Source organism: Colobus angolensis, unplaced genomic scaffold (assembly GCF_000951035.1).
Source record: "Colobus angolensis palliatus isolate OR3802 unplaced genomic scaffold, Cang.pa_1.0 Scaffold90, whole genome shotgun sequence".
Taxonomy (NCBI): Eukaryota; Metazoa; Chordata; class Mammalia; order Primates; family Cercopithecidae; genus Colobus; species Colobus angolensis.
The window spans coordinates 735982-762015 of NW_012122932.1; the positions used below are offsets into that span (position 1 = coordinate 735982).

Here is a 26034-nt window from a genome sequence, read left to right on the forward strand (position 1 = left end):
GGACTTCGTTCACTTCATGTCACAGCTGCTTGATTTCTCCACAGTTCATTTCTGTAGAAGACAGCCTTCTGGTCTGTTTTTCCAGATGGCGAGCTTGGGGTGAGTTAGAAGTGCCTGACTGGACTTTACAAATCAGCATTTTTATTGGCTATTTTTGTTCTAGGTACAATGGAGGTTGATGGATTGTTACTTTTGGTTACCAAAACCAGGAGGAGGGGAGGGAGCTGCCTAGGAGAAACACCCAAAAAGAACAGACCAGCCTTTCTCAGGGACTCAGGGGTGGTGGCACTGCTTCCAACTGCTTCATTTAGAACACCAGATAATAAGCAACCAGGACTCGGCCTTTAGAAGTCAATGGAATAAATAAGCTGGAAAAGGTTGAAGAGAAAAAAGCCAAGGAACATGTAAGTAGAGGATTATATGGAGCCATTTAAGAGCACAAAAAGCAAGAGTAACAAGGCAGCAGATGGAATTTGGCCCCGCCTGGCCCTGCCAAGCTCACTCTGGGAAGCACTGTGTCAAAAGTGCTCTCTTTCTGTCCCCTGAAGCATTCAAGTTTCCTAGCCAAATTCTCAGGCTGTTTCTATGGAGCTTACAAAAAAAGAGCATAGCAGGGTTGATGTGCCCTTTCCTCGTCATTCTGCATCCTCTTCTCAGCTTCATGCAATAAATCTCTGGCTTAAACGAAATTGTTCAAAGGAAAATGGAAAATAGAAAAAAACATGGTGGAGGGGCCGGAGATACTGACTAGTTCTGGTTTTTCACAAAACAAGAAGAATTTGTCTAAGAGTAAACGGTGTTTATTTTTTGTTGTTTTTTTTTTCAATCAAATGGAATTGCTTAATTAAAAAAAACTTATCTCTTTTTCTCCTTAAATACTACAGACAACCTCATTTTATCGCAGCAGACACCTAGGAACAAAACACTGGACCCACCAGAGAAAACTGGGCAATAAAAGCATCAGAAGTTCAAGTCAACTATGGAAGAATTACTGTTAGCTGGCAGCTTTCAATTCTAAACAGAAGTGTCCCAAACCTATTGGGTTTGACAAAAGTTTCTTAGAACTGGGGAGCTGGGAATGTTGGACTCCTTTTAATTCTATTCCAATCATTTCCTGCATAGGGAAATTAAAGTCAATGCATCAAATGAAGACCCAAAGAAACATTTAAAAACTTGTTTGACTAGTATTCAGTATGTGAGATTATTAAGTAATAACTTGTCCACCTAGTTAACCTTGTCCTGGAATATATATAGGTTATTTGTAGCCGCCACTGCTATAATATTTTCTGAAGGATGCCAAGCTGTATGCAAGATCTTTTTGCTAAAGTCCAGACTGTCGACACTGATCTCATCTTTTCTCCGCTTGCCCCCCACACACACTTTTCTGGGTTTGAGGATAGCCCGGGGCTTGCTGTTTTCCCTGGAAGCCTCAAGGGTCACATCACGCTTGGTGTTTCTGTCGAACATCCTAAAGAAGTTGTTGTAGGAGCCCGTCATGATGACACTGCAAGATAGGAAAGGGAGTGACCGAGTGTTATGGAGAAAGGCAATGACATATCTTCATTGTGTTGTCTTTCTAGAGCAAATGATACTATGTTATGAGCAGCTTATAATGACATATCTTCATTGTGTTGTCTTTCTAGAGCAAATGATACTATGTTATGAGCAGCTTATGACACCATAGGTTTTACTAAAAACAAAAACCAAAAAATGAGAACAGGCTCTGCAGTGCGATTGTTGGCTTTTTTTTTTTTGAATCACTGAACGCAGTGAGCTTTTTGGCTGGGTTTGGAAATGAGGGATGGTGAGAACTCTCCTTGTAATTTGCTTTTGCTCGGTAGATTCCTTTTGGTTCTTTGGCTCAGTAAAGGTGTCCAGTGGTTTTAATGATCCCATCCTACCTACCTCCCGTCAGGAATGTGAGACTAGAATGAGGTTTGTTGAAGTAGACACACTTTTGCAAAAAATAAGCAGTTGTACGTGTTTAAGGCTTGGCCACTGTCAAGGGGGCTCCTGGACATCTGACCTCTAAGGCTTTATGGCATCAGTGCGGTTGGGGGAGAGATGCTGGTGGCATCGTGCATGAACCCGGGGCGTGTCATTTCCCTTGCCTAGAACTAGCTCTGAATTCGGCCTTTTTAGAAAACTTATCTACAAAATGGATGTCATCATGGTCTTATCTGGGAAACAAGTAAGAAAATTCAAATTTTAAAAGAATCTGGGATGGAGAAATAAAAAGATTTTATATGGTTTTTATTTCCACATTTAATGGACAGATGGCTTCCACATTTATACAAGAGTTATCCCCTCTTAGGCATAGCTGCAATCGATCAGGAGAGTGGCGAACACCCAATGTCTTCCAGAGCCAAGTGGGTACTCAATGTTTAATGGTGACATTTCAGACATGGTGACAAGTTGAGGTGGGGAGAGAGAGATTCCTTGGGCCAGGGCATCTGCAAGTATCCCAAGTGCCATCACACGGCAGTTCCCCTGGAGGGGCTGGCTCCCACTCACTTCTGGGTGGAGCTCTGACTGGCTCCTTAAGGTGGGAGAGCAGGAACTCCCATCTGTTTCTCAAATGATTTGAGATGTGTAGAGAGGTGAAGGAAAAAGCTGACAAGATTGGGCCACAGCAAGGGGGATGTGTTTTTGGTCATGTTGTCAGCTGTACCAGGTAAATTAAGCAAAGGTTAGATTTTGTTACTCTAGCCCATCAAACTGATGCTGTGAACTGTGTCTGTGTCCTTGAGTGGACTGTTATTACCCTGTCAGGCAGGGCACTGAGGACTTTGCCTCCATGATCTCTTTTCAACTTCTATTATCCCATAAAAGGGTTTTACAGAGAAGTAAGTCATTTGCTCAGTGTTACATTGCTAGTAGGTAGTAAAGTCCACCCTCAAACCCACATATGGTTGACTCTGGGGCATAAGTATTCAGCCGGTTGGCCTCACTGCTTCCTGTGCTTTGACGTTCGCTTCTCTCCCATGACCCGACTCATTTTTAAACAAGTAAGAGATATTATTTAAAAAAAACCAAAAAAACTATCAACCTTATTTGAAAGAGAAATTAAATTTCCCAGTTGTGATGTTATAGAAAGAGTGTTGATCTTAGGATTCAAACTCTACACTTGTTACTTTTGTCTCTACTACTTACTACTTTATGAGGTTGGGCAGATTAATTTATCTTGCTAAGCCTCAATTTCCTTAACTGTAAAATGAGAATGATGGAAACAATCTTGTTAGACTGTGGTTGGGATTAAATAAAATGATGTGTATGAATGTGTTTGGTATATAGTAGGTGCCTAATAAGTGTGGTTTTTGAATCAAGGCTAAGATAGAGGAAAAATTTGAGCAATAATAACAGATATGTAAATAATAACATATGAATAAATCAATACCTATAAATAGAGAATAAAATGAGAGGGCTGGCTTCTTTTCCCCATGAGGGATTTTGTTCATATGTCACAGTTGCTTTGCTTTCTGTCCTATACCAACTGGTCGGTGTGACTTGGGTCCTTTGCCATGTGGGGACTCCTTCCAAGCCTGCTAAGGAGGGGATTCATTTTGGATCAGTGGCAAAGAAAGTCAAGAAACAGGTTGAGTGTGAGAGAGATGGTTCGTATTCACTGAAAGCTTGAATGTCTGAATGTCCTGCCATAATAGAATTTCCATGCTTTCAAACACTATAATTGGTGCCACCTTCATCAAGGAACGAAATCAACCCCTGGTAGCTTGCACTTAGTTCTCATGGAAGTCAAAGAATCATTTGTATCTGTCAAACTAAAAATGAACTATTGGGAGGTATTATGAAGTACTGTTCAAATCCAAGGCCTTAAAATAGTAATAAATCACTTTGAGGGAATGTGATAAATGAGGTCGACTAGAATTCAGTTAATGAACCACCAGGGCCATTGGCCAGGTCTCCACTAGCAGCTTCAAGGGATAATTTTTGATCTAGAAAGCCCACTTGGCAGTAATCTGAACTGTTCAGGCTGGAATTTGCTGGTGGATAAGTGATCTTCATTTAGGCATGTTGACCTAGTGCTGGAGGTGTCTTGTGTGAAAAAGATAGGACTTTCTCATTAACATTAAGGTGTTATCTGTGCTAGTTCAGAAACAGGATTCAAAGGCCTTACTATATCCTTCTCTTCTTTCCAGGCCTGACATTATGCATTTCAGCCAGGTTTTGGAGCCCAATTTTGACCTCCCTTTGGCTGTACTCTACTTAGGATAAATTGCCCGAGCCTCTTCAAGACAACCTTTGGAAGGTTCTTCAGCCACAGAGCCTTTCTTACCTGTCTGACCCATTCCACACACACTCAAATTTATCAAAAATGCAGTCATTTTCATAGAGGGAACACAGCTTGCTGCGGAGGTAGTCATGAACCTGGAAAAGAAACATATCGAGAAGGTCAGTTATTATTTTAAACAGTAATTATTTCTGCAAACACCTCCTCTTCTGATGTGAGCTGTTAAATCTTTCATTGTACATGCTCCTTGAATCAGATGGCCCTGGATCTGAACCTAGGCTTGGCCCTTTCTAGCTGTAGGACATTAGGATGGGTTGATGAGTTTCTCATGTAGCTGATATGGATTAATTAAGCTTGCTTGTATAGACAGTGGCATCCAGTAAGACTAAAGAAGTGGTAGATTCTCATTTTCTAAGCTGATTTGCTCACAGGCATTAGAGGTCACCATTCATCCAGTCTTTTATTCAGCAAATATTTACTGAATACCTGCTATGCATTTGAGATGCAGCAGTGAGCCAAATATCCTTGTGGTGCTTTCCACCCAGTGTTACGTGAGAGACTATATAACCAAGTAAATAAATAAGACATTTAGATGGTGATAAAATCATAGAACAAAAGTGTATGGAAAAAGAGGCTGGGAAATCTTGTCGGGGGTGTATTCTTTTATACAGGGCAAGTAGTCAGGGCTTCACTGGAGGAGGCAGCATTGGAGCAGAAGCCTGCAGGAGATGAATGAGCCACAGTGATGTCCGGGTTTGGGGTGAGGAGAAGGCTCTCCAAGCATAGGAAACAGCAAACACAAAGGCCTAGAGGCAGGAATCCTGGAGGGAGTGTGGTTGGGGAGTGGTGAGTAAGCAGCTGGGGGAGAGGATGATCAGTTTACATAGGCCCTTTATTCTGAGGAAGAAGAGACTTCACAGAAAGGATTGCTGAATCTGCTGTGTTGCAATGGATCCTAAGGGTGCAAAGGCAAAGGCAGGGAGACCAGTTAAAACCTGAGTGATAGGTGTTGGCTTGGACCAGGGCATGAGCAGTGATAGGGACTTGGTCAGATTCTCCTTCTGTTTAGAGAAAGAGCAGATAGGACTTGGGTCAATTGCGAGGTGTGGAGAGAAAAACAGGAGTCAAAGATGACTCCCTGATCTTTCTCCTGAGCAAGTGGAAGGAAGCAGGTACCATGTTCACTTTTGGGTACAATGGTTTAGAGATGTCTACATGTGGAGCTGTCAAGTAGACTCTGAGGTAAAAGGTGCCATCCTGGAGTATGTGGAGATTCTTTCCTGGTTTCTCTTAACCATGCTACTGCTTTCACTGGAAATCAACTGATAGTGAGCAGGAGAGAGAAATGGTTGGCAAACAGTGTCAGATTTCTGGAAGGCACCAGGGGACACTTGACGTTGTTGGACATGTATGTCAAATAAGGCTGATTAAGCATAGTTGAATATTTTTCTCCATCTACATTCAGCAACTCAGATGTAGATGCCAAATAGATGAATAAGGTTCAGAAAATAGTAGCCTGGGTTCAGTGTTTCGAAGGTAATCCTTCCTGAACCCACTAGCACAGAGTGGCAATAATAACGGGCATACCCAAAATGCTGGCTTGTCATTATTAGCCAGGTGCTTTATCTGTCAAAACCTCATTTCATCTCTAAAGCCATCTTATGATGTAGGCACTTTCATTCTCTTTACTCTAACGGAGCATGAAGCACAGAGATATGACATCATTTGTCCAAGATCACAAAGAAAAGAAAGTGACAGAAGGGGAGGGAACTGAGTGGTATCAGGCTCTGGAGTGCATACTCTGAGCTGCACTAGCAACCTGCCTCCAGCTTGCTCTGGTGGGTCCTCAGTCCTTGACAGGAGCTGTGATAATGAACTCAAGTGAGGCTGAGAGAGAAGGAGATAGAACTAGGTGAAAGCAGAGGGAGGCTACCAAGGGTATTGGTATTTAACTTTAAGTTAAGAGTGATGATTCAATCTCTTTTTTCCTGCAACTGTGGCTCTTTCTCTTCCTTTGACTCCAACAGTTCTGCTGGACGCTGAGCTTCAGGCTCAGTTGTGTGCTTAGTCTTGGGCAAAGGAACGAGGTCAGGCTCATCCTACGTTCCATTAGATGTTTTGGGTATTTGAAAAGCTCTGAGTTATTTGGACAGAGGAAGTTATTTCTAACTCTGCAAATTAATTTTCCCCTACCTTTACTCTCTCACTCCCAAACAGTTCCAGGCCTTGTCAGGGTAACAGCTTCAGTGCCTTGGTGACAAGGGAATACCCCTATGGCAGTGCTGTTGGCGTTGTTAGGTGCATTTGGGGGCTGCAAGAGTGAGGCTGTATCCTGCCCTAACAGAGGCATCTCTGCTATAAACTACTCACTCACCTTCCCTAGGGAGCACAGCAGTAAAGGTTTATAAACCTGGCAGTGGCAAGATTTTTAAGGTCTAGTTCCATATGCCCGCTTTGTGATGAACCTTTCTTCATCTGTCACCATTTACCTTTGGCATTTTGTCTTATTACTCACCTGCGGTGTTTCTATAAGTGTCAAAACGTGTGCTTTGGAAGTCACGCCCATTAGCAGGAATGACATTGCTGAGAACTCTGTAAATAATTCTTGAAAGACAGAAGTTGGGATAGACTCAAGGGAAAATCTAGTCTGAACCATTATTTCTCTTCCACCACACCTAAAGTCTGGGTAGCTCCTGCCTGCCTCCAATTGACAACATTTAAAGAAAAAGAATGTCTACTGTGAAGTATGCTGTGTGTATGTTTTGTTGCATAGAAAGAAGTCTTCTTAGGCAAACCAGAGGGACCTTTTTCTACCAGAGGAAAGAATAAGGTAAGATGTACACATAAGCAACCTCTAGAGCATGGAGCAAGAGAGAACTTAAAACTCATCCTATTTAATGTTCTTTCTTCATGTTCCTAGTATGACTTTTCTATGATCCTATTAATTTGTGCATGGGATTTTTGACACTAGACTGAGTGTCCCAATACAGTGTTTCTCATTATTTGTGGGAGTCCAGTGTCATATAGTTAGTGGACTGCTATGAGGCAAACAAAGAGCCAACTCTGTCGGTCCATTCTTATATTTCAAGTGTTGACAAACTTTTTCTCCAAAGGGCTGGATAGTAAATATTTTAAGCTCTGTGGGCCGTATGGTCTCTGTGACAGCTATTCAACTCTGCCATTGCACATGGAAGCAGCCATAGAACATATGTAAGTGACTGTACATGGCTGTGTCTTAATAAAATTTACCTACAAAGACAAATAGGGGGATGGTTAGGAACACAAGTTGCAGTCTGCCAGCCCTCGTTCTATGTGAAAACTTGAAAATAGCTAATCATACTTAAGTCTGCAGCCTTTTATTCATGGAAATGTGATTGAGATCTGTGAATGCATGTATGAAAACGTATAATAGTAGCATTACCTGTCTCCTTGCCCAGGGCAGGCATTATTGACTGATCACTAAATTCTTTCCCACTGGACCTCACAACCTATCATGGTGTTCTGGAGGCTCACTGAATCAGAGCTTGTTTACCATCTTTAAATTACTTCATGTAAAAGTTAGGTGGCTGTGCTCCAAAACTAGCTTTGTCCTAAATCTACTCTTCCTAGTTAAGGCTCCCCAGCAGCCACACTCAGGTCCTAGTTCCCACTGCTCTTTCTTTTGCATTAAGGATTCGAATACTATAAGGTTTGTCTTATGCAGCTGGAAGAGGACACTGTGGTGACTCTAGTCCTGGGCTAAAGACGAAGGGCTGCAAATAAAAACTTGGGAGTAAGTGAGGTGGAGCCAAGCCCTAAAGTCAAGGTAGGATTCAGGAGACAGGAACACTAAATAATAGGGAGTATGATGGACCACAGAGGAAACAAAGCTCTCTCCACTACATAGATGGCTGTGAATTCTGGCTCCCAAACCTTTCTCTAGCACCTGCTGGAACAGAGTCATCAAAGTCTTCAACCTCCTCTCTGAACCTTTCCTTCTTCTTCCTCTGACTGGAATTTGGATCTCCTCTGAAGACGCTCAAGTGGTAGCTAGAGTTTTGCTCTCACTCCACATGCCAATGTTGGGTAGGTAGGCTCCTTGTTGCTCCAGACAACTATTCCTATTTAAAGTCCTTAACTCCTTTGAAGTCATGCCATCAAACTAAGCCTCCTGCTACCTGTCCTTCTTTCAGCCATCAAAAGTTCTGAGTCCCTAATCCTCATTCCTTGAAGCAAGTTTGCATCTCTCTCTCTCTTCCATTACTATTCCTGTCACTATTTTTAGTTATTCGAGCCCTCTAGTCTCTCTCTTACTCAGTCTCATCATATTCAATGTGTTTTGTCCTTTGCTTCCTTGGTCATATTATGAACCTTGTCATTGCTATCCCTGTACCTGTCATTGCTATCCCTGTTGCTGTTGTTACCTCCAGTCTTTTTAGTTCACTCCTTCTAGTATCTTGATTCTATCAATTCTTAAAATTCATTATTTCCCCTTTTGCCCACCTTCAATTCAGCGGTACATCATTACAATCAATCCTTTAGCATATATATTCAACAAGCTTGCCTTTCTTGCTCTCTCTTTCCATTGTACTCATTTGGCACAGCTCCATCACTGGTTAAATCTTACTTTCTACCCTTTCTTTACCTGTATCAAGCAGGTGAATGTGGCTGGGAAGAAACATATAATCATACAGGTTAATCTTCCTTTAAATCAATTATATAAATTTCAAGTGGATCCCTGAGCAACCTTACCACCCTACAACATTTCTCTTTCTTAGATGAGTACTTTACCCCTTTTCTTCCTTCCCATTCAGCTAATGACCTTACTACTTATTTTACTAAAGAAAACACCTACATGTTCTCATCATAAAATTCACAAACCTCCTTCACCTATATATGAAAACTGCTCTCATTCCTTTGACAGATGAATTGTCTATGCACCTTACTGTCTACAGCCAGTTCTGCAGTGGACTGCATCCCCCACTGGCTTGCCTCAAGGGCTTTGTTCTTTCAGTGGTCTCTCTCTCTAATGGTCTCTCTCTCTAGTGGCTTATTCCTATCAGCAGAAAACATGCTGTAATAACTTCCTTCAGCCAGAATCCTTTTTCAGCTACCCTTCCATTTCTCTGTTCTCCTTCAGAGTAAACTTATTGAAACAGTTGTCTGTTCTCATTATGTTCCCATCTTCAGTTTCTTAAACTCACTCCAATTGGACATTTATTCACACTGCTCTACTACTGTTCCTCTGTCGTTCAGGTTACTGATAATCTCCACTTACTAAATCCAAGTTCGTAGTCTTCTGTACTTGATTCAGCAAAGCATTTGGCAGTCGATGACTTCCTTTTCCTTAAGACATTTTCTCCACTTGGCTTCCTAGTCACTCCTCTCATCTCACTGGCTAGTTTCCCCAAATCTCTCTTGCCAAATCCTCTTCCTGTTCTCAACTAGGTCTTATTTTCTGACCTCTTCTTTAATTATACTAATTGCCTAGAAGATCTCATCCAGTCCTATGGCTTTAAATACCCTCTACATACTTGTGAGTGTCAGGTTTATATCTTGAAGCTAAATATATCCAGACTCACATTGAGCTGTCTACTTGCTGTGTCTGGATGTTAAACTGGTTTAACAGAGCCAAAACCAAACTCTTGATTTTCTCATCTAAATAAATTGGCAACTCTACTTTTCTAATTGTTCAGGACAAAAATTTTGGAGTAATCCTTGGTGCTTCTTTCTTTTCCTGTTATATCCCACATCAAATTCGTCCTCAAACCCTATTGCTTTTACCTTGGGAATATATGAAGAATCTGGCTACCTTCATTGCTAATACACTCATCTAAGCTACTATTTTCCCCTTGCCAGAATGTTATAACTATTCCCCTGTCTCTTCCAATGTCCCTCCCACAGTTTCTTCTCCCCAGCTCAACCAGAATATTCATTTAAAAATGTCAATGATAAAAATGATCTGGAATTAGATAGTGGTGGTTTGTGAGTAAACTAGGATCATTGAATTGTGTGCTTTGAAAGGCCAATTATTATGATACATACATTATATCTCAAGGAAAAAATGTAAGTCAAATCCTTCTGTATAGAATCCCCCCACTTCTTTTTATCTAACCCCAAATAGCTTAAAATAGGGTTAGTTTATCCCCACCCCACTTGATCTTTGCTTTCATTATACTCTTGCCTGGATTTTGCTTCTTTAAGTCCTCTCTACTTCAAAGTCTGGTCTTCCTTTTTCAACACCACCACCCTAAAAAATGCCTTTCCCTTTGTTTCCTTGCATTTACACCATCTACGTAACACTTAAGTTCAAAACTTCCAGTCTTTTTGATTCCTCTCCCTGCACATTTGATCAGTAGGCAAACCTCACTGACTCTTCATCTTACCCATCCTTCCATCTGCACGCTACCATTACCAGACCAAATTGCCATCATCTCCTCTTATCTAAATTGTCTGTTTGGCAAACTGCAAAGTGAAACACACTGTAAAAACGAAAACTCACAATGTCATTTCCTGGCGTAAAACTTTAATGGTCCTCCATTGTACCCAGTCCGCAGGCAAAACAGCCTACTGTACATTACCAGGGCCTAGTGATTGGCCCCTTACCTCTATCTCCAGGCTCATCTTTCTGCCTTTGTGATTCATATTCAAGGTATAAGCACCTTGAACACACCTCATTTCTCTCAACACCAGGCCTTTGAACATACTATGTTTTTAATATACTTTAAGTTCTGAGATACATGTGCAGAACATGCAGGTTTGTTATACATGTGCCATGGTGGTTTGCTGCACCCATCAACCCGTCATCTACATTAGGTATTTCTCCTAATGCTATCCCTCCCCCAGCCCCCCACCCCTTGACAGGCCCCGGTGTATGATGTTCCCCTCCCTGCGTCCATGTGAACACATTATTTTAAGAGCATGAATTTCCTGACTAGTTCATGGCAGTTAAGACTCAGTTTAAGGGTCACTTCTTTGGGAAAACCTTTCACACCTAGCTGAGATCTCTTGCAGAGATGCACACTCAATTCCTTGTTCATCATCTGACTTTTCCGCCAGATGGTAAGCTGCATGAGAGCAGGACCATTTGTTTACCTCTATAGTATCCATTCCACATGAAGTACTCAGTCCATATCAATTACATTGAATTCTAGCCTCTCCACATGCACCTTTATCTTAATTATAGCCTGTACCATTTTGCTGAATGTATCACCATGCACTGCCTTCCAGTTTTCTGCATTGTAAACCTTTGGAAGCAGGGGTTGACTTAAAAGCTCATGGAGGGAATGTTCCATATACCTATGGGTGCCTGGGGTTCTATACCTGGTAAGTCTCGATGGGGCGGTTTTCCATGTTGAGATCCCAGACTTTAACAGTCAAATAGTCCCTGGTCATGATATACCTCCCACTGTGGCTGAACTTCACATCCGAAATTGAAGAGATAATTTCAGAGAAAAATGATCTGTTGCTTGGATCTTCCGGCTCTTCAAAAACTGCAGAACAAAAGCAAAACAAGACAAATTTAGCAATCCTTATCAACAGGTTTGGACTGGCTAGGAAGCTAACAGTGTAACTGACAGCCTTCCTTAAGTAGGGCCGGTGTCTGCAGAATGTAAGTTGCTAATAGAGAACTGTCGTCTCTCTGGTAGCGGAAAAAGCTGTCATTAGTTTCTGGATTTTAATTCTCATGGAAGGACTGGCATGGGACCTGTCCCGTTCATAGATCTGGCACTGACAGATCTATGTATCTAACTCTTTTTCTGTTTCCCTTGGTATCTGGGTGTCACAGCATAAAACCTGGAGTCATCTTAGATACTGAAAAAAATTTTTTTTACAGCTTTTAGTGAGATAAAATCCACATACCACAAACTGTAAAGTGTAACGTTCAGTGGTTTTTAGTATAATCACAAAATCATTGCTGTAATCTAAATTTAGACTATGTTCTTTACTTCCCCCCAAAAACTCCATATGCATTAGCAGTTACTTTCCATTGCCTGCTCCTATAGTCCTAGGTAAACACCAATCTGCTTTCTGATTCTCATTCTGGAAATTTCACACAAATGGATTCATAGAATATATGGTCATTTAGGACTGACTGGCTCATTTTACTTGGCATAAAATTTTCAAGGTTCATCCGTGTCGTAGCATGTATCAGTTCTTCGTTCTTCCTATGGCTGAATAGTATTCCATTGTATGAATATGCCACATTTTGTTTATCCATTTATCAGTTGATGAGCATTTCAGTTGTTTCCACTTTTTAGCTGCTAGGAATAACAGTGCTATGATTATTCATATACAAGTTTTTGTCTGGCCTTATGTTTTGATCTCTCTTGTTGGCTCATGGTGTTTAACAGTGGGACTTTGGCCAGGTGTGTTAGCTTATGCCTATATTCAGCACTTTGGGAGGCCTAGGCAGGAAGATCACTTAAACCCAAGATTTCAAGACCAGCCTGGATAATATAGGAAGACCCCTTGCTATAAACAATGAGCCAGGCATGGTAGGGCATGCCTGTGGTCCCAGCTACTTGGGTGGATGAGGCAAGAAGGATTGCTTGAACCAAGGAAGCTGCAGTGAGCTACTATTGGGCCACTGCACTCTAGCCTGGGTAACAGATCGAGATCCTGTCTTCACAAAAGAAAGAAAGAAAAAAGGTGGTGCTTTCTTGCTGGACTGCCTTGGGTCTAAGGTCAGCCTGTCATTTACTTGTTGTGTGACCTTAGCCAAGATACTTCTCTGTGTCTTTGGTCTCCTTGTATGTAAACTGTAGCTATGATGTCTTTTTAAAATTAACAACATTTCCAAATTTGTATAAATTTAATGGGTACAAATGTGGTTTCGTTACATGGATATATTGCATAGTGGTGAAGTCTTGGCTTCTAGTGTAACCATTAGCCGAATAGTGTACATTGAACCCACAATGTCTTCTGTGTGAATTGTCTATTTGCTCTGATATCCAGCCTCTTATTATCTCTCTTAATAGCTTCAGCTGATTTCCAATTACAGGAAGAAGGCATGGCTTCTCAGTATGTTATCAGAGCCCATCATAAACTGCCTCTAATTCTTCTTTCTACCTCGATTTTAAGTTGGATGTATAGAGTATATCTCCATGTTTCCCACTTCTATTCATTGCCTGATTCCTTCTTCATTGATCCAAATACTCTTTGATTCATATACCTCATCTACTACATATTATTTCACCCCAAATGATCTTTTCTTTTCTCTGAAGCCCTATCATACTTGGTCTGCCCATTTATTTAGTATTTGCTCAGGTACTCTCTTACAATGAAACTATCATTTTTCACATTATTATTTTAACAATTCATGAGTTTTTTTTATCTCTTCAACTAGGACATAAGCTTCTTGAGAACAGGATTTTGCTCTTATCTTCATACTCAGAGTCTTGCTCACAAATGTTCAGTGAATATTTGTTGCTTCACTGGAGCCAAAGCCAGATAAATTAACAGATTCTTTGCCTTCTGGGTGCTTAGCATGTATAGTATTAAGTTGCAACATATGCAGTTGCTGACATTCAATTATTTTTGACCTACAAAGATGGCAATTGTGTATGGTTAAACCCAAAAAGGGTTTATATCACAATTTCAGGCTGAAACAAACAATGGCCTGCAGGTTGCTGAGTTAACTCATCTTCCAAGACTACTTCTTTCCTGCCTGGTCAATGCACTCACATAGTCAGTAATGAATTCTGTATAAAGAGCCCAAATATATAATAAATTACATTTCAAACCTTGCTGAATTAAACTGTGAACTAAGCCAAAATGTTAATTTTCACAGAACGATTGAAGAGAATAGCAACAAAAACCCTGATCAATCGAATTGAAATTGCAAATTAAAAAAAAAATCATTGAAACAGAAAAACATGGCTCATTACAGCCTCTGACCCAATGTCTTAGTCTGTGCCCTCATCTTTTGGGCTTCAGATGAGTATTAGTGAAGGCCCCAGGATTCTGACTGGTATCTTCATAGTTGAGAACTAGATGGGAAGAAAATTTTCACATTAGTTTCACCTAATAGCCATCTCATTAGTACTGGGAGCTTGGAAATTCCAAGTAAAACACCTGACCCAGAGGCAGTAAAGTGGATGGGCTTAGCAAATTGTGCTCTGGAGTCATCAATTCCTGCATCTGTCAGTTACTAGCTGTGATCATTTTATTTAGTACTCCAGCTTTAGTTTTCCCAGCTGCAAAATGAGGAGCCACATTGCTTGGCATATAAGCTTGGTACATAGTAGGTCCTCAATACATGCCATCACTATTTTCATTTTCAGCATGCACTCTTCTGTGCTGGCCAGTCATACCTTATTCATGAAGACTCTTGAGAATTTGGGACCGAGGAGTACAGAACCTGTGGACTATTTAAAAGACATAAGGAATGTTTGCATTTTCTCTTCTTTAAACTCAAATCTATTTTAAAATGTTTAAATCGACAACAAAATTGTATATATTTATGGTGCCTTTTAATGTTATACATAGGAATCTGTTTCCCAAATACTTGGCATGTTGGGAGGCCAGTGTAGCAACACTGTAAAGCCTCAAAATGACACCTTCACAAGATGGATGTGAAATGAAAGATGACAATTCTTCAATCAACCTACCACTAGTTATTTGTGGAGTGCTGGCTTTAGGTAGCACACAGAGGGCAAGGTACAGATAATATACTGGCATAGCACTTTGTAGTTCATGACACATCTATGTATATTCAAGTTTCAATAGCAACTCCAGGAATTATTTTCATTCCATGGGTAATAGCATTTAATAGTGTTAATAATTACTGTTGATGGGAAGCTTATAATACTGCAGACCCTGTGCTTTACATGTTTTATTTCATTTAGTTGTTAAAATAGCCTATAAAGTAGGAATTCTGATTCCTCATTTTATATATATGGATAATTAAGGCACACAGAGGTTTTATAACTAGTCCAGGGACACACAGAGATAGAGCTGCATTTTGAACTCAGGTCTGTCTGACTTCAAAATCTTTGTTCTTAATCAGGATGCCATGTACGAGACCTTGCTGAGCATTCATTTATAAGTTAAGTGTCTTGTATGCACAGGCACACACACATGCACAATACAGTGTATTAGTTAGAGTCCACAAATAAAATACTTTTTATGTGTGGGATGGATATGTGCCAGACCCTGTACCAAATGCTAAAGATAAAATAATGAACAAGACATCCAGCACTATTCTTAGTGAGCTCACAGGATAGAGGAGGGGATACATGTTCAGCAATCACACAAGTGTGGTTACAGTTGTGAATAAGTGAGATTTTACTGTGTTATCAGAGGGAAATCATGGTGCTATGGAACTGACTAGTGGAAGGTAAATGGAACACCAGTGTGCGTTCCATAAAATTTACTTCTCATGCCCCCTCCAATATCAGAGATATGCAAAATTTGTTGAACATATAGTACAACAGTATCTGGTGCCTGAGTGATAGAACTTGAGACAAATCAACACTAGCATTTCTCCTGGAGACCCTTGGCTTGGCAAGGCACTAGAGAATCTGCTGACCTGCAAGGTTTCCAATTAGCTATCAGAAAATAGAGATATTGAGAGGAGAGGGAAGAGAACTAAGGGGGAGACAAGAAGAGCTTTGCTCCCTTTGTGAGGAGGAAGCAGTCTTGGTGAGAATCTTGATAGCCCAGTCCTAGTCATTGGGGGTGTGTCACGTTCACCAACAGAAGCACGTGTCTTGGAGACCTCAATAGTAACAGTAACAACAATAATGACATTTGCTACCACTTCTTGGTCCTCAAGCTTTGCATACATTATTGCATTTAATGCTCACACTTCTAAGGAAGGTACTATACTCTTCTCATTTGTAGATAAGGAGACAGACCAGGAGGAAAGGTTCAGTAAGTCACCCAGGATTATGCAGCTAGGCAGTGGCAGAGATGGGCTCTTGACTCTGCCCATCTGTCACAACCCTCCACAACTGGGCCTTGCCTTGCTTTGTCAATATTGTTTCCCTGTTCAAACAAGTCAAACCAGGATTCCTCACATTCTAGATATACCTTGTATATTCCCACTTTTGTGCCTCTGCTACTCCTCACCTCTTCCTGTGCCCATCCAGGTACACTGGAAAGAACATCAGACTCAGAGATGCTGGGCTGGAATCCAGGCTGGGCACAAGTCCAGGCTGGCTTTTGATAATACCTATTATCTATTGAGCTTTTGTGCTGTGTGCTCTACATGTATTAACTCACTCACTATTCATAGGTATTAGTACTTTCTCTTTTCCACAAATTAGCCTAATCAGTCAACTCAGGCACAACTCACAGCTAGTAGGAACAGAGCCAGAATTTGAACTCAGTATACTTCCAGCTTATGTTCTTTTTTTTTTTTTTTTTGAGGCGGGGTCTCGCTCTGTCACCCGGGCTGGAGTGCAGTGGCCGGATCTCAGCTCACTGCAAGCTCCGCCTCCCGGTTTTACGCCATTCTCCTGCCTCAACCTCCGGAGTAGCTGGGACTATAGGCACCCGCCACCTCGCCCGGCTAGTTTTTGTATTTTTAGTAGAGACGGGGTTTCACCGTGTTAGCCAGGATGGTCTCGATCTCCTGACCTCGTGATCCGCCCGTCTCGGCCTCCCAAAGTGCTGGGATTACAGGCTTGAGCCACCGCGCCCGGCCCTCCAGCTTATGTTCTTAACCTCTGTCCTACTCTCTCATCTGCGTGGCTTTCAGCACTGTCAGCTCTCTGGGCCTGTTTCCTTCTCCATAATAGGAAGGATTAGGGTTGCCTACCAGGTCCCTTCCAGCTCTTAGATTCTAAAATCTATGAAATTTCACTGGCTTTTCAATTTCCCTTTCCTAATCCCCACTATTCTAGGTAGCCTTTCCAAAGTGACTTCAGCAAAATGTTCAAGCTGTGATACATCAGGCATTCCAGATTCCAAGGTCAAATAAGCTTGGGAAACCTTGACAATTCTGGGAGTTGACAATGCAATTACCCTGTTGTTGGGGCATTATAGAATGTTCAGCAACATATCTGGCCTCTACTCACTAGATATGCCCTGCTGACTCCATCTGCCCACATGTGGCAACCAAAAATGTCTCTAGATATTGCCAAATGTCCCCCAGGGGGCATGACGGTACCTGGTTGAGAATCACTGCTTTAATCCTACTTCAGAGTATTATTTGATCATACCTTTCTCCCCACTCCATTTTATTTTTATTTGGCAAATCATTTGCAGCTCAGTGTTTAGTACAGGCTTCCTCAGAATACACTTTGGGTTATATTGCTATAGTCAAAAGCAACTGAACACTGCCTTTAAAATTCCATAGGCTATCTTATGTGCCCTGTGCAGATGTGTTTTCTGTTATAACATGTACAGATATGAATACATCTCCATGGAACTATAAGTATCTTGTGTGAGCCCCCTGAAAGGGCTCGGATGACTGGATAAATAAATAAGGTTCCAGAATCTGGGGAAAATCTTGAATTCAATAATTCATGAATTCAAAAATAAGAGAAGGAGTTAAGAAGAAAACTGCCAACTTTAGAGAAAGCTAAAGTGAAACAGCATTCATTACAACTGGAGCAAGGGCAGGAAGGAGGCATGCAGAGAGCTGGTTATGGACTCTGGGGATAGGAGAAGAGAGAGATTAGGTAACCATAGGTGCAGGCTGGGCATGGCTCCTTTCTCTCGACCTTACACTGGACCTTCACTAATTGCACAGGAACTCATGCCAATGTAGAGGGCTTAGGAGGGGTCCAAGGCCACTAACAACTGATCCTGAAGGCCAGGACATCTAAGACATGCTGGCTCTGTCTTAGATGGTGTGGTGACTAACAGTACAGGTGGTTCCAAACTCAGTGGCCTGGGTTGAAACCCCAGCTTTGCTGCTTATAAATTATGGAGCTTTGAACAAGCAGCTGGACTCCTTCCAAGCTTCATTTAATGGAGATAATAGTAGTACCTATATTCTAGGGCGGTTGTGAGGATGGATGAGATCTTGCTTGTGAAGTACTTAGCAAAGTGTCTGTACCCAAAACAATAGGGATGGCAGCCATAATGCAGAAGTAGGCATTGCTTAAGGCAAGCCTGGTGTGCAATGAGTCCAAAAGCCTAAAGTGTTTTTCTGTTTGAGGCAGATCTTAAGAACCAGTTGTGATACTGATTTCTAGGTCTTCTGTCTGGGCTGTGACATAGACACGTACTAGTTTGTTTCTGAACTATCCCTTGAAAGACACCCACCCTCCTTGGTCCAAGTGTCTCATTTCAATGTCACCCCCACCCTGGCTGTGATGACGCGGGCAGATGAGAGTGAGAGTCCAGGAAACAAGCCAGGGGGACATGAGGGTCCACTCATGATGAAAAAGTAACTGCCTCGGAATCATGCGCGGGGCCTTAAATTGCTCACTTCTGCTGACATTTCTTCTACAGGGAAGCGCAGCTGGCACGTTTTTCCGCTTGGAGACATGGTTGACAATTTCTCCATAATGGGGACACAACTGGCAATTTTCCTGCAGAGTGAGGCAGATGGCAATTTTCCTTCAGAGATATGCAGGCAACAGTTTTGCCCCTGGAGAGAAAAGCCTCGCCGATTGAGATGCAGCCAGTAATTTTTACTATACAGAAGACACATCCAATAATTTTGCCCAATGAGAGAAACGGCCAACAATTTTCCCACAGAGGGTAAGAACTCGCTCGGACTGACAATGCTGGCCTTTATCCAGCTGAGGACAGTGAGAGAAGAGGTTTAAGATTTAATTAGTGGCTACTGTGCTACCAGGGGCCTAATGACATAGTCTCCAGACACGGATTGGAGACGGCAACTTTAGATCGTATTAAGATTCTGAATTGGGAAATAATGAAACCAAGTTGCTTAACCCTTGCAGTTTGCTTTTCATATAGCCCTCCATTAATTCAACAAACAATTATTTGACAGTGACACTTTAACAAGGCAAGGCATGCAATGCATAGTGTGATGAAGCATGAGAAGTTAATCTAGAAGAAATTATATTGGCCCCTAAGTTTTACGTAACTTTTCAAAATAATTCTGCATCTACTATACTTCTTTTACAACATGTCTTTTAACAAACTAATCATTCAAAGTTAAGAAATAATAAATCAAAACCTTTTTTTTCCCCAGACAAGAAAAACTGACCAAAAATTCACAGTGGGCAGAAGTGAGGAACAAATGGGCTGGTGTGACAAGAAAAGACTTAATAAGAAGCTGAGCCTTAAATGATCAATAGGCACTGGATAGATAAGAGGTTAGTACATATTTTAGGCTTCGAGGGCCATTTGGTCTCCATTGCAACTGTTTAACTCTGCCTTTGTAGTGTGAAAGCAGCACAGACAATATGTAAACAGATGAGCATATATCCCACACGAAGGCTTTGCATATGGACACTGAAATTTCAATTTTGTATCATTTTTATGTGCCATAAAATACTATTCCTTTTTGATTTCTTCAACTATTTGAAAATGTAAAAATATTATTCTTTGCTAGAGTTGTAAAAAAGAAAAGTTTTGAGCCAGACTTGGCTGTATGCCATAGTTTGCTGAGCCCTGTTAATGGTGTTTGAGGGGTAGGAGGGGGCATCCTATCTAGACAGGAGAATCAGCATGAAGAAATGCCTGGGGTGATCAGTGCATTTTTGTGGGACAATGGGCCCCTAGGACTGGTAGCACCACGAGATCACATAGAAGGGCTGGAAGATGAGATTACTTCTTAAACTGCAAGTTGCTTTCCTAAGTTACGTCTCGCAGGCTGGTACATGAGAATGGACCTAGGAGTCAGGCATATTGGGGCTAGAACCTGGGCTTCATCATCTCCAGGTTGGATTGTCTTTGTCAATTTTTCTTATCTTGTTAAGATGAAGCATATCTGTAAAATGTAGACATCAATATCTTATTTGCATGGTTATAAAAATTAAAAAAGATAAAAGCAAATAAGACATGTAGCACAGGCCAGGTGTGGTGGCTCTCACCTGTAATCCCAGCACTTTGGGAGGCCGAGGCAAGTGGATCACGAAGTCAGGAGCTTGAGATCAACCTGGCCAATATGGTGAAACCCCGTCTCTACTAAAAATACAAAAATTAGCTGGGTGTGGTGGCACGTGCCTGCAGTCCCAGCTACTTGGAAGAAGAATCGCTTGAACTGAGGAGGCGGAGGTTGCAGTGAGCCAAGATCGTGCCAATGCACTCCAGCCTGGGCCACAGAGTGAGACTCCATCTCAAAAACAAAAACAAACAAGCCATGTAGCACAGTGCCTGGTACACTGTCAGAAGTCAACAAGCCCATATCAAACATTTAAAGAAGAAGTAATGTCAATTCTACTCCAACTGTTACAAAAAATAGAGGAGGGAATACTTCCAAACTCCTTCTATGAGGCCAGTGTTACCCTGATACCAAAACCGGACAAAGACACAGCAAGAGAACTATAAGCCAATATCCCTGATGAATATTGATGCAAAAACCGTCAACAAAATACTAGCAAACCAAATTCAACAATACATTAAAAAGATCATTCATCATGACCAAGTGGAATTTATCCCAGGGATGCAAGACAGTTCACCATATAAAAATCAATCAATGTGACACGTCATATCAATGGAATGAAGGAGAAAAACCCTCAAAAAACTGGATATAGAAGAAATGTAACTTAAAATAATAAAAGTCATATATGACAGAGCCACAGCTAGTATCACGCTGAATGGGGAAAAACTGAAAGCCTTTCCTTTAAGATTTGGAATACGACAAGGATGCCCACTGTCACTGCTGTTGCTCAACATAGTACTGAAAGTCCTAGAAAGGGCAATCAGACAAAAGAAAGAAAGAAAGAAAATGCATCCAAATTGGAAAAGAAGTAGTAAAATTATCCTTGTTTGCCAATGATATGATCTTGTATTTGAAAAAACTTAAAATATGCCACCAAAAAACCATTAGAACTGAAAACAAATTCAGTAAAACTGCAGGATACAAAATCAAGATACAAAAATGAGTAGAATTTCTATATGCCAACCGCAAAGAATCTCAAGAAATTAAACCCATTTACAACGGCTACAAATTAAAAACCCAGGAATTACCCAAAGAAGTAAAATGTCTCTACGATGAAAATTAAAAAACATCGATGAAAGAAATGGAAGGGGACACAAAAAATAGAACGATATTCCATGTTCATGAATTGGAAGAATCAATACTGTTAAAATGTCCATGCCACCCAAAGCAGTCTACAGATTTAATGGAATCCCTATCAAAATACCAATGACTTTCTTCACAGAAATAGAAAAAACAATCTTAAAATTTATATGAAACCACAAAAGACCCAGAATAGCCAAGGCTATCTTAAGCAAAAAACAAAACTGGAGGAATCACATTAACTGACTTCAAATTATACTACAGAGTTATAGTAACCAAAACAGCAGGGTACTGGCATAAAAATAGACACATACACCAATGGAACACAATTGAGAACTCAGAAACAAATCTATACATCAACAGTGAACTCATTTTCAACAAAGGTGCTAAGAACATACACTGGGGGAAAAGACAGTCTCTTCAACAATTGGTGCTAGGAAAACTAGATATCCATATGCAAAAGAATGAAACTAGATCCCTATCACTCAACATATACAAAAGTCAAAACAAAATGGATTGAAGACTTAAATCTAAGACCTTAAAGCATGAAACTACTATAAGAAAACATTGGGGAAAGTCTCCAGGACATTGCACTGGGCAAATATTTCTTGAGTAATACCCCACAAGCACAAGCAACCAAAGCAAAAATGAGCACATGGGATCAAGTTAAAACATTGCTGCACAGCAAAGGAAACAATCAACAAAATGAAAAGAGAACCCATAGGATAAGGAAAAATATTTGCAAACTACCCATCTGATAAGGGATTAATCACCAGAATATAGAAGGAGCTCAAACAATTCTACAGGAAAAAAAATCTAATCCATTTAAAAAAATGAATAAGTGACCTGAATAGATATTTATCAAAAGAAGACATACACGTGGCAGATAGGCATACACAAACGTGCTCAACATCACTGATCATTAGAGAACTGCAAATCAAAACTACAATTAGATGTCATCTGACCCTAGTTAAAACGGCTTTCATCTAAAAGGCAATAATGCTGACAAGGATGTGGAGAAAAGGGAACACTTGTATATTGTTGGTCGGAATGAAAATTCGAACAACCACTATGAATAACAGTTTGGAGATTCCTCAAAACACTAAAAATTGAGCTACTATATGATCCAGCAATCCCACTCCTTAGGTATATACCTCAAACAAAGAAAATCAGTATATTGGAGAAGTATTTGCCCTCCCATGTTTGTTGCAGCACTGTTCACAATAGCCAAGATTTGGAAGCAACCTAAGTGTCCATCAACAGATGAATGGATAAAGAAAATATGGTACTTATAAACAATGAAGTACTATCCAGCCATAAAAAAGAATGAGATCCTGTCATTTGCAACAACATGGATGGAACTGCAGGTCTTTATGTTAAGTGAAATGAGCCAGGGACAGAAAGACAAACCTCGCATGTTCTCACTTATTTATGGGAGCTAAAAATCAAAATGATTGAGTTCATGGAGATAGAGAGTAGAAGGATGGTTACCAGAGGTTGGGGGGCAGGGGGGAAGTGGGTTAATGGTTAATGGGTACAAAAATATAGAAAGGATGAATAAGAACTAGTATGTGATAGCATAACAGGGTGATTATAGTCAATTTAATTGCACATTTAAAAATAAAGGATTATAACCAGCTTGTAACATAAAGAATACATGCTTGAGGTGATGACTATACCATTTACCCCAATGCGATTATTACTCATTGCATGTGTGAATCAAAATATCTCATGTACCTCATAAATATATACACCTCTCTACCCATAAAAAGATGTCAACAAGTTCCAGTGTCACACACCATTCAAACAACAGGTATTGAGTACCCAGTGTGTGTAAAGCACTATGATAGGTGCTAGGGTTGCAACAGTGAGCAAGAGAGATACTGTGCCTGTGCTTCCTCAACAAAGAGTGGGCCTTCTTATCTACCATGGCTGGGGCTTCCTCTCATCTCTTTCTCTCTCTTTTTTTTTTTTTTTGAAGTGGAGTCTCACTCTGTCGCCCAGGCTGGAGTGCGGTGGTATGATCTCGGCTCACTGCAACCTCTGCCTCCTGGGTTCAAGCGATTCTTGTGCCTCAGCCTCCCAAGTAGCTGGGATTACAGACAGCCTCCACACCCAGCTAATTTTTGTAGTTTTAGTAGAGATGGAGTTTCAACATATTGGCCAGGCTGTCTCCAACTCCTGACCTCAGGTGATCCACCTGCCTTGGCCTCCCAAAGTGCTGGGATTACAGGAGCGAACCACCGTGCCCAGCTATCTCTTGAAGGAAGAAAAGTTGCTCAATCAATTACCCTGTAGTAGGCAGAATAATGCCACTACCCCCATCCCCAAATAAGTCTACACCCTAATCCCTAGAACCTGTGGCTATGTTATGTTACATGACAAGTGGGAATTAAGGTCGCTAATCAGCTAACCTTAAGACAGAGATATTATGTTAGATTATCTGGGTGGGCTCGGTGTAATGACCAGGGTCCTTATAAGTGAAATAGGAAGGCAACAGGGTCAAAGGCTGAATAACCCCATTGAGAAAGACAAGACTGGTCACTGCTGGCTTTGAAGATGGAAAGGGGCCACGAGCCAAGGGAGGCAGGCAGCCTCTTCAAGCTGGAAAAGGCAAGAAGCCATTCTCCCCAGAGCCTCTAAAAAGGAGCATAGCCCTGCTGACACCTTGACTTTAGCCCAGTGAGACCCATTTCTGACTTTTGATCTCCAGAACTGTAAGGAAGATAATCAATGTGTGTTATTTTAAGCCACTAAGTTCATTAAGTATGTGATAATTTGTTACAGCAGCGTTAGAAAACTATCCTCCGTTTGTCAACAAAGGGAGGGCTCAAAGTTCATGAGTTCCCCCTTCAACTCTGCAAAGCTGCTGTTATTTCCCTGGCCCCAGGGCCAGCTCCCTTTCAGCAGCTGCCCATATAGAGCTGGACGGGGAAGGCAGGCCAGAGTGGGCGGCTTCTGGGCATAGGCCATGAGAGTTTCACCATTTCCAAGGGAGCTGGTGAACCCCAGCTCAGCAACCCTTTCCTCCCAGCATTCCTGCTGCTGCTGCTGCTGTACCCATAAGCTGACACAGTTCAGAAAAACCAGAGCCCAGCAGCTGCAAAGGCAGAGCAAGCCAAACTCCTCAGAGACATCAGGGCTTAGCAGCAGAACATGAAACAACCTGCAATCCTACCATGTGCTAAATATTTGAATCTTTCCAAAGCAGTGCCACTTTGCGTTCAGACATCTACAGTGACTCTCTATGACTGACAGCCAACAGTTCCACTCCCTTGTCCTGGTTCAGGGGCTCCATATCAAGCCCTAGGTCAACATTCCAGTATTACTCTCTACTTCATTCTTCTCAAATGTTCCACTGAGGTCTGACCCGTCTAGTCATCATTTGCACCAGAGTTGAAGAACTCCTACCTCCAGGGGCCAGGCAGGTAGTGAAATAGGTGACACATTCATGGGTAGCAACAGGGAACAGCAGGGACTGTGGCAAACTAGAGTGTCCACACCCCATAAAAGGGGCAGTTTCCACCTGAGGTCAGGAGTTCAAAATCAGCCTGGCCAACATGGCAAAACCCCATCTCTACGAAAAAAATAAATTACAAACATTAGCTGGGTGCGGTGGTAGACGCCTGTACTCCAGAGGCTGAGGCAGGAGAATCACTTGAAACTGGGAGGCGGAGGTTGCAGTGAGCTGAGATCACACCATTGCATTCCAGCCTGGGCAGCAGAGCAAGACTCTGTCTCAAAAACAAAACAAAAACAAATTCAAAAAAAAAAAAAAAAACCAAACAAACAAAACAATAAAGGGGCAGTTTCTACTCTGCTCCAGCTGAATGCAGCCATGCAGAAATGGGGCGCCAGCATAGCCAGATTGTCTCATTTATAAAGTCTAAATTTTTTTTTGAGGAACTGATTTTTTTTTATGTTAGCAACTAACTAAAGAAATTTGAGTGTGTGACCAAACACACGTCCTCTGTAAGCTATGCAGGCCGCAGCCTGTGACCTGATTGACTCCCTGCAATGATGACGGTGATGTCTGTGGTGCACCGGCATGTGCTGGGGCTGGATCCATGCTCCTTCCCTACCCTCCCCCTGCTCCCCCGTTTCTCTGGCTCCTATTCAACCTTCAGAGCTCACTGTCTTTTCTAGAAAGCCTTCCTGGACAACCTCAGCCCATTGCATCTTTTCCTCTTTACTGGTTAATTTGGCTACCCTCTAATCTTCCTACTATTTTTAAATATTATTTGTTCAGGATTCACAATGAGTTAAGAAACTTTAGTTCAGGGAATTGGCCCCACAGAAAGGCAACACCAGTGATAACAAGAGCACCTGTTACCTGCCAGGCACCATCTAGGGTAAGAATTATCTCTATTTTATGGCTGAGGAAACAGAAGCTTGTAGAGATGGGGACCCAAAGGACCATATGGTCCCTGAGTGAGCACAGCATTGGAAGGCTCATTATCTGTGGGGTTAGAACTTTCTTACGAAGGAGCCTCAGCTGGAATCTGATCTAAAGAAGCGGGAAGCAAAAACCTGTGTTTGGCTTAGGGTTCGTCTGTCAATCTAAAGACTGAATTTGGGCTAATATCTACAGACAAGTTCATTAATTGTGGGTCTGTTTGTCCTCCTTTTGTGAGGAATAATCATTTATTAGCCAAGCGGGACTGGTGCCTTTTTGAGAACTGTCATTCTGGAA

At 41.5% G+C, this 26034-nt stretch overlaps 1 protein-coding gene across 10 annotated transcripts in view; it reads right to left on the reverse strand.

Annotated features, from left to right (window-relative positions):
- Window positions 1–778: 778 nt before the first annotated feature.
- Window positions 779–26034, reverse strand: part of PPP2R2B (protein phosphatase 2, regulatory subunit B, beta) — a 499553-nt gene continuing 474297 nt past the window's right edge. For all 10 annotated transcript variants that reach the window (XM_011931487.1, XM_011931485.1, XM_011931486.1 and 7 more), the window contains 3 exons: window positions 11552–11721; window positions 4295–4386; window positions 779–1504 (listed from right to left, as the gene is read on the reverse strand). In XM_011931487.1, the coding sequence (XP_011786877.1) occupies window positions 1225–1504; window positions 4295–4386; window positions 11552–11721 (542 nt within the window). In that variant the 3' untranslated portion in view covers window positions 779–1224. The remainder of the gene's footprint in view (window positions 1505–4294; window positions 4387–11551; window positions 11722–26034) is intronic.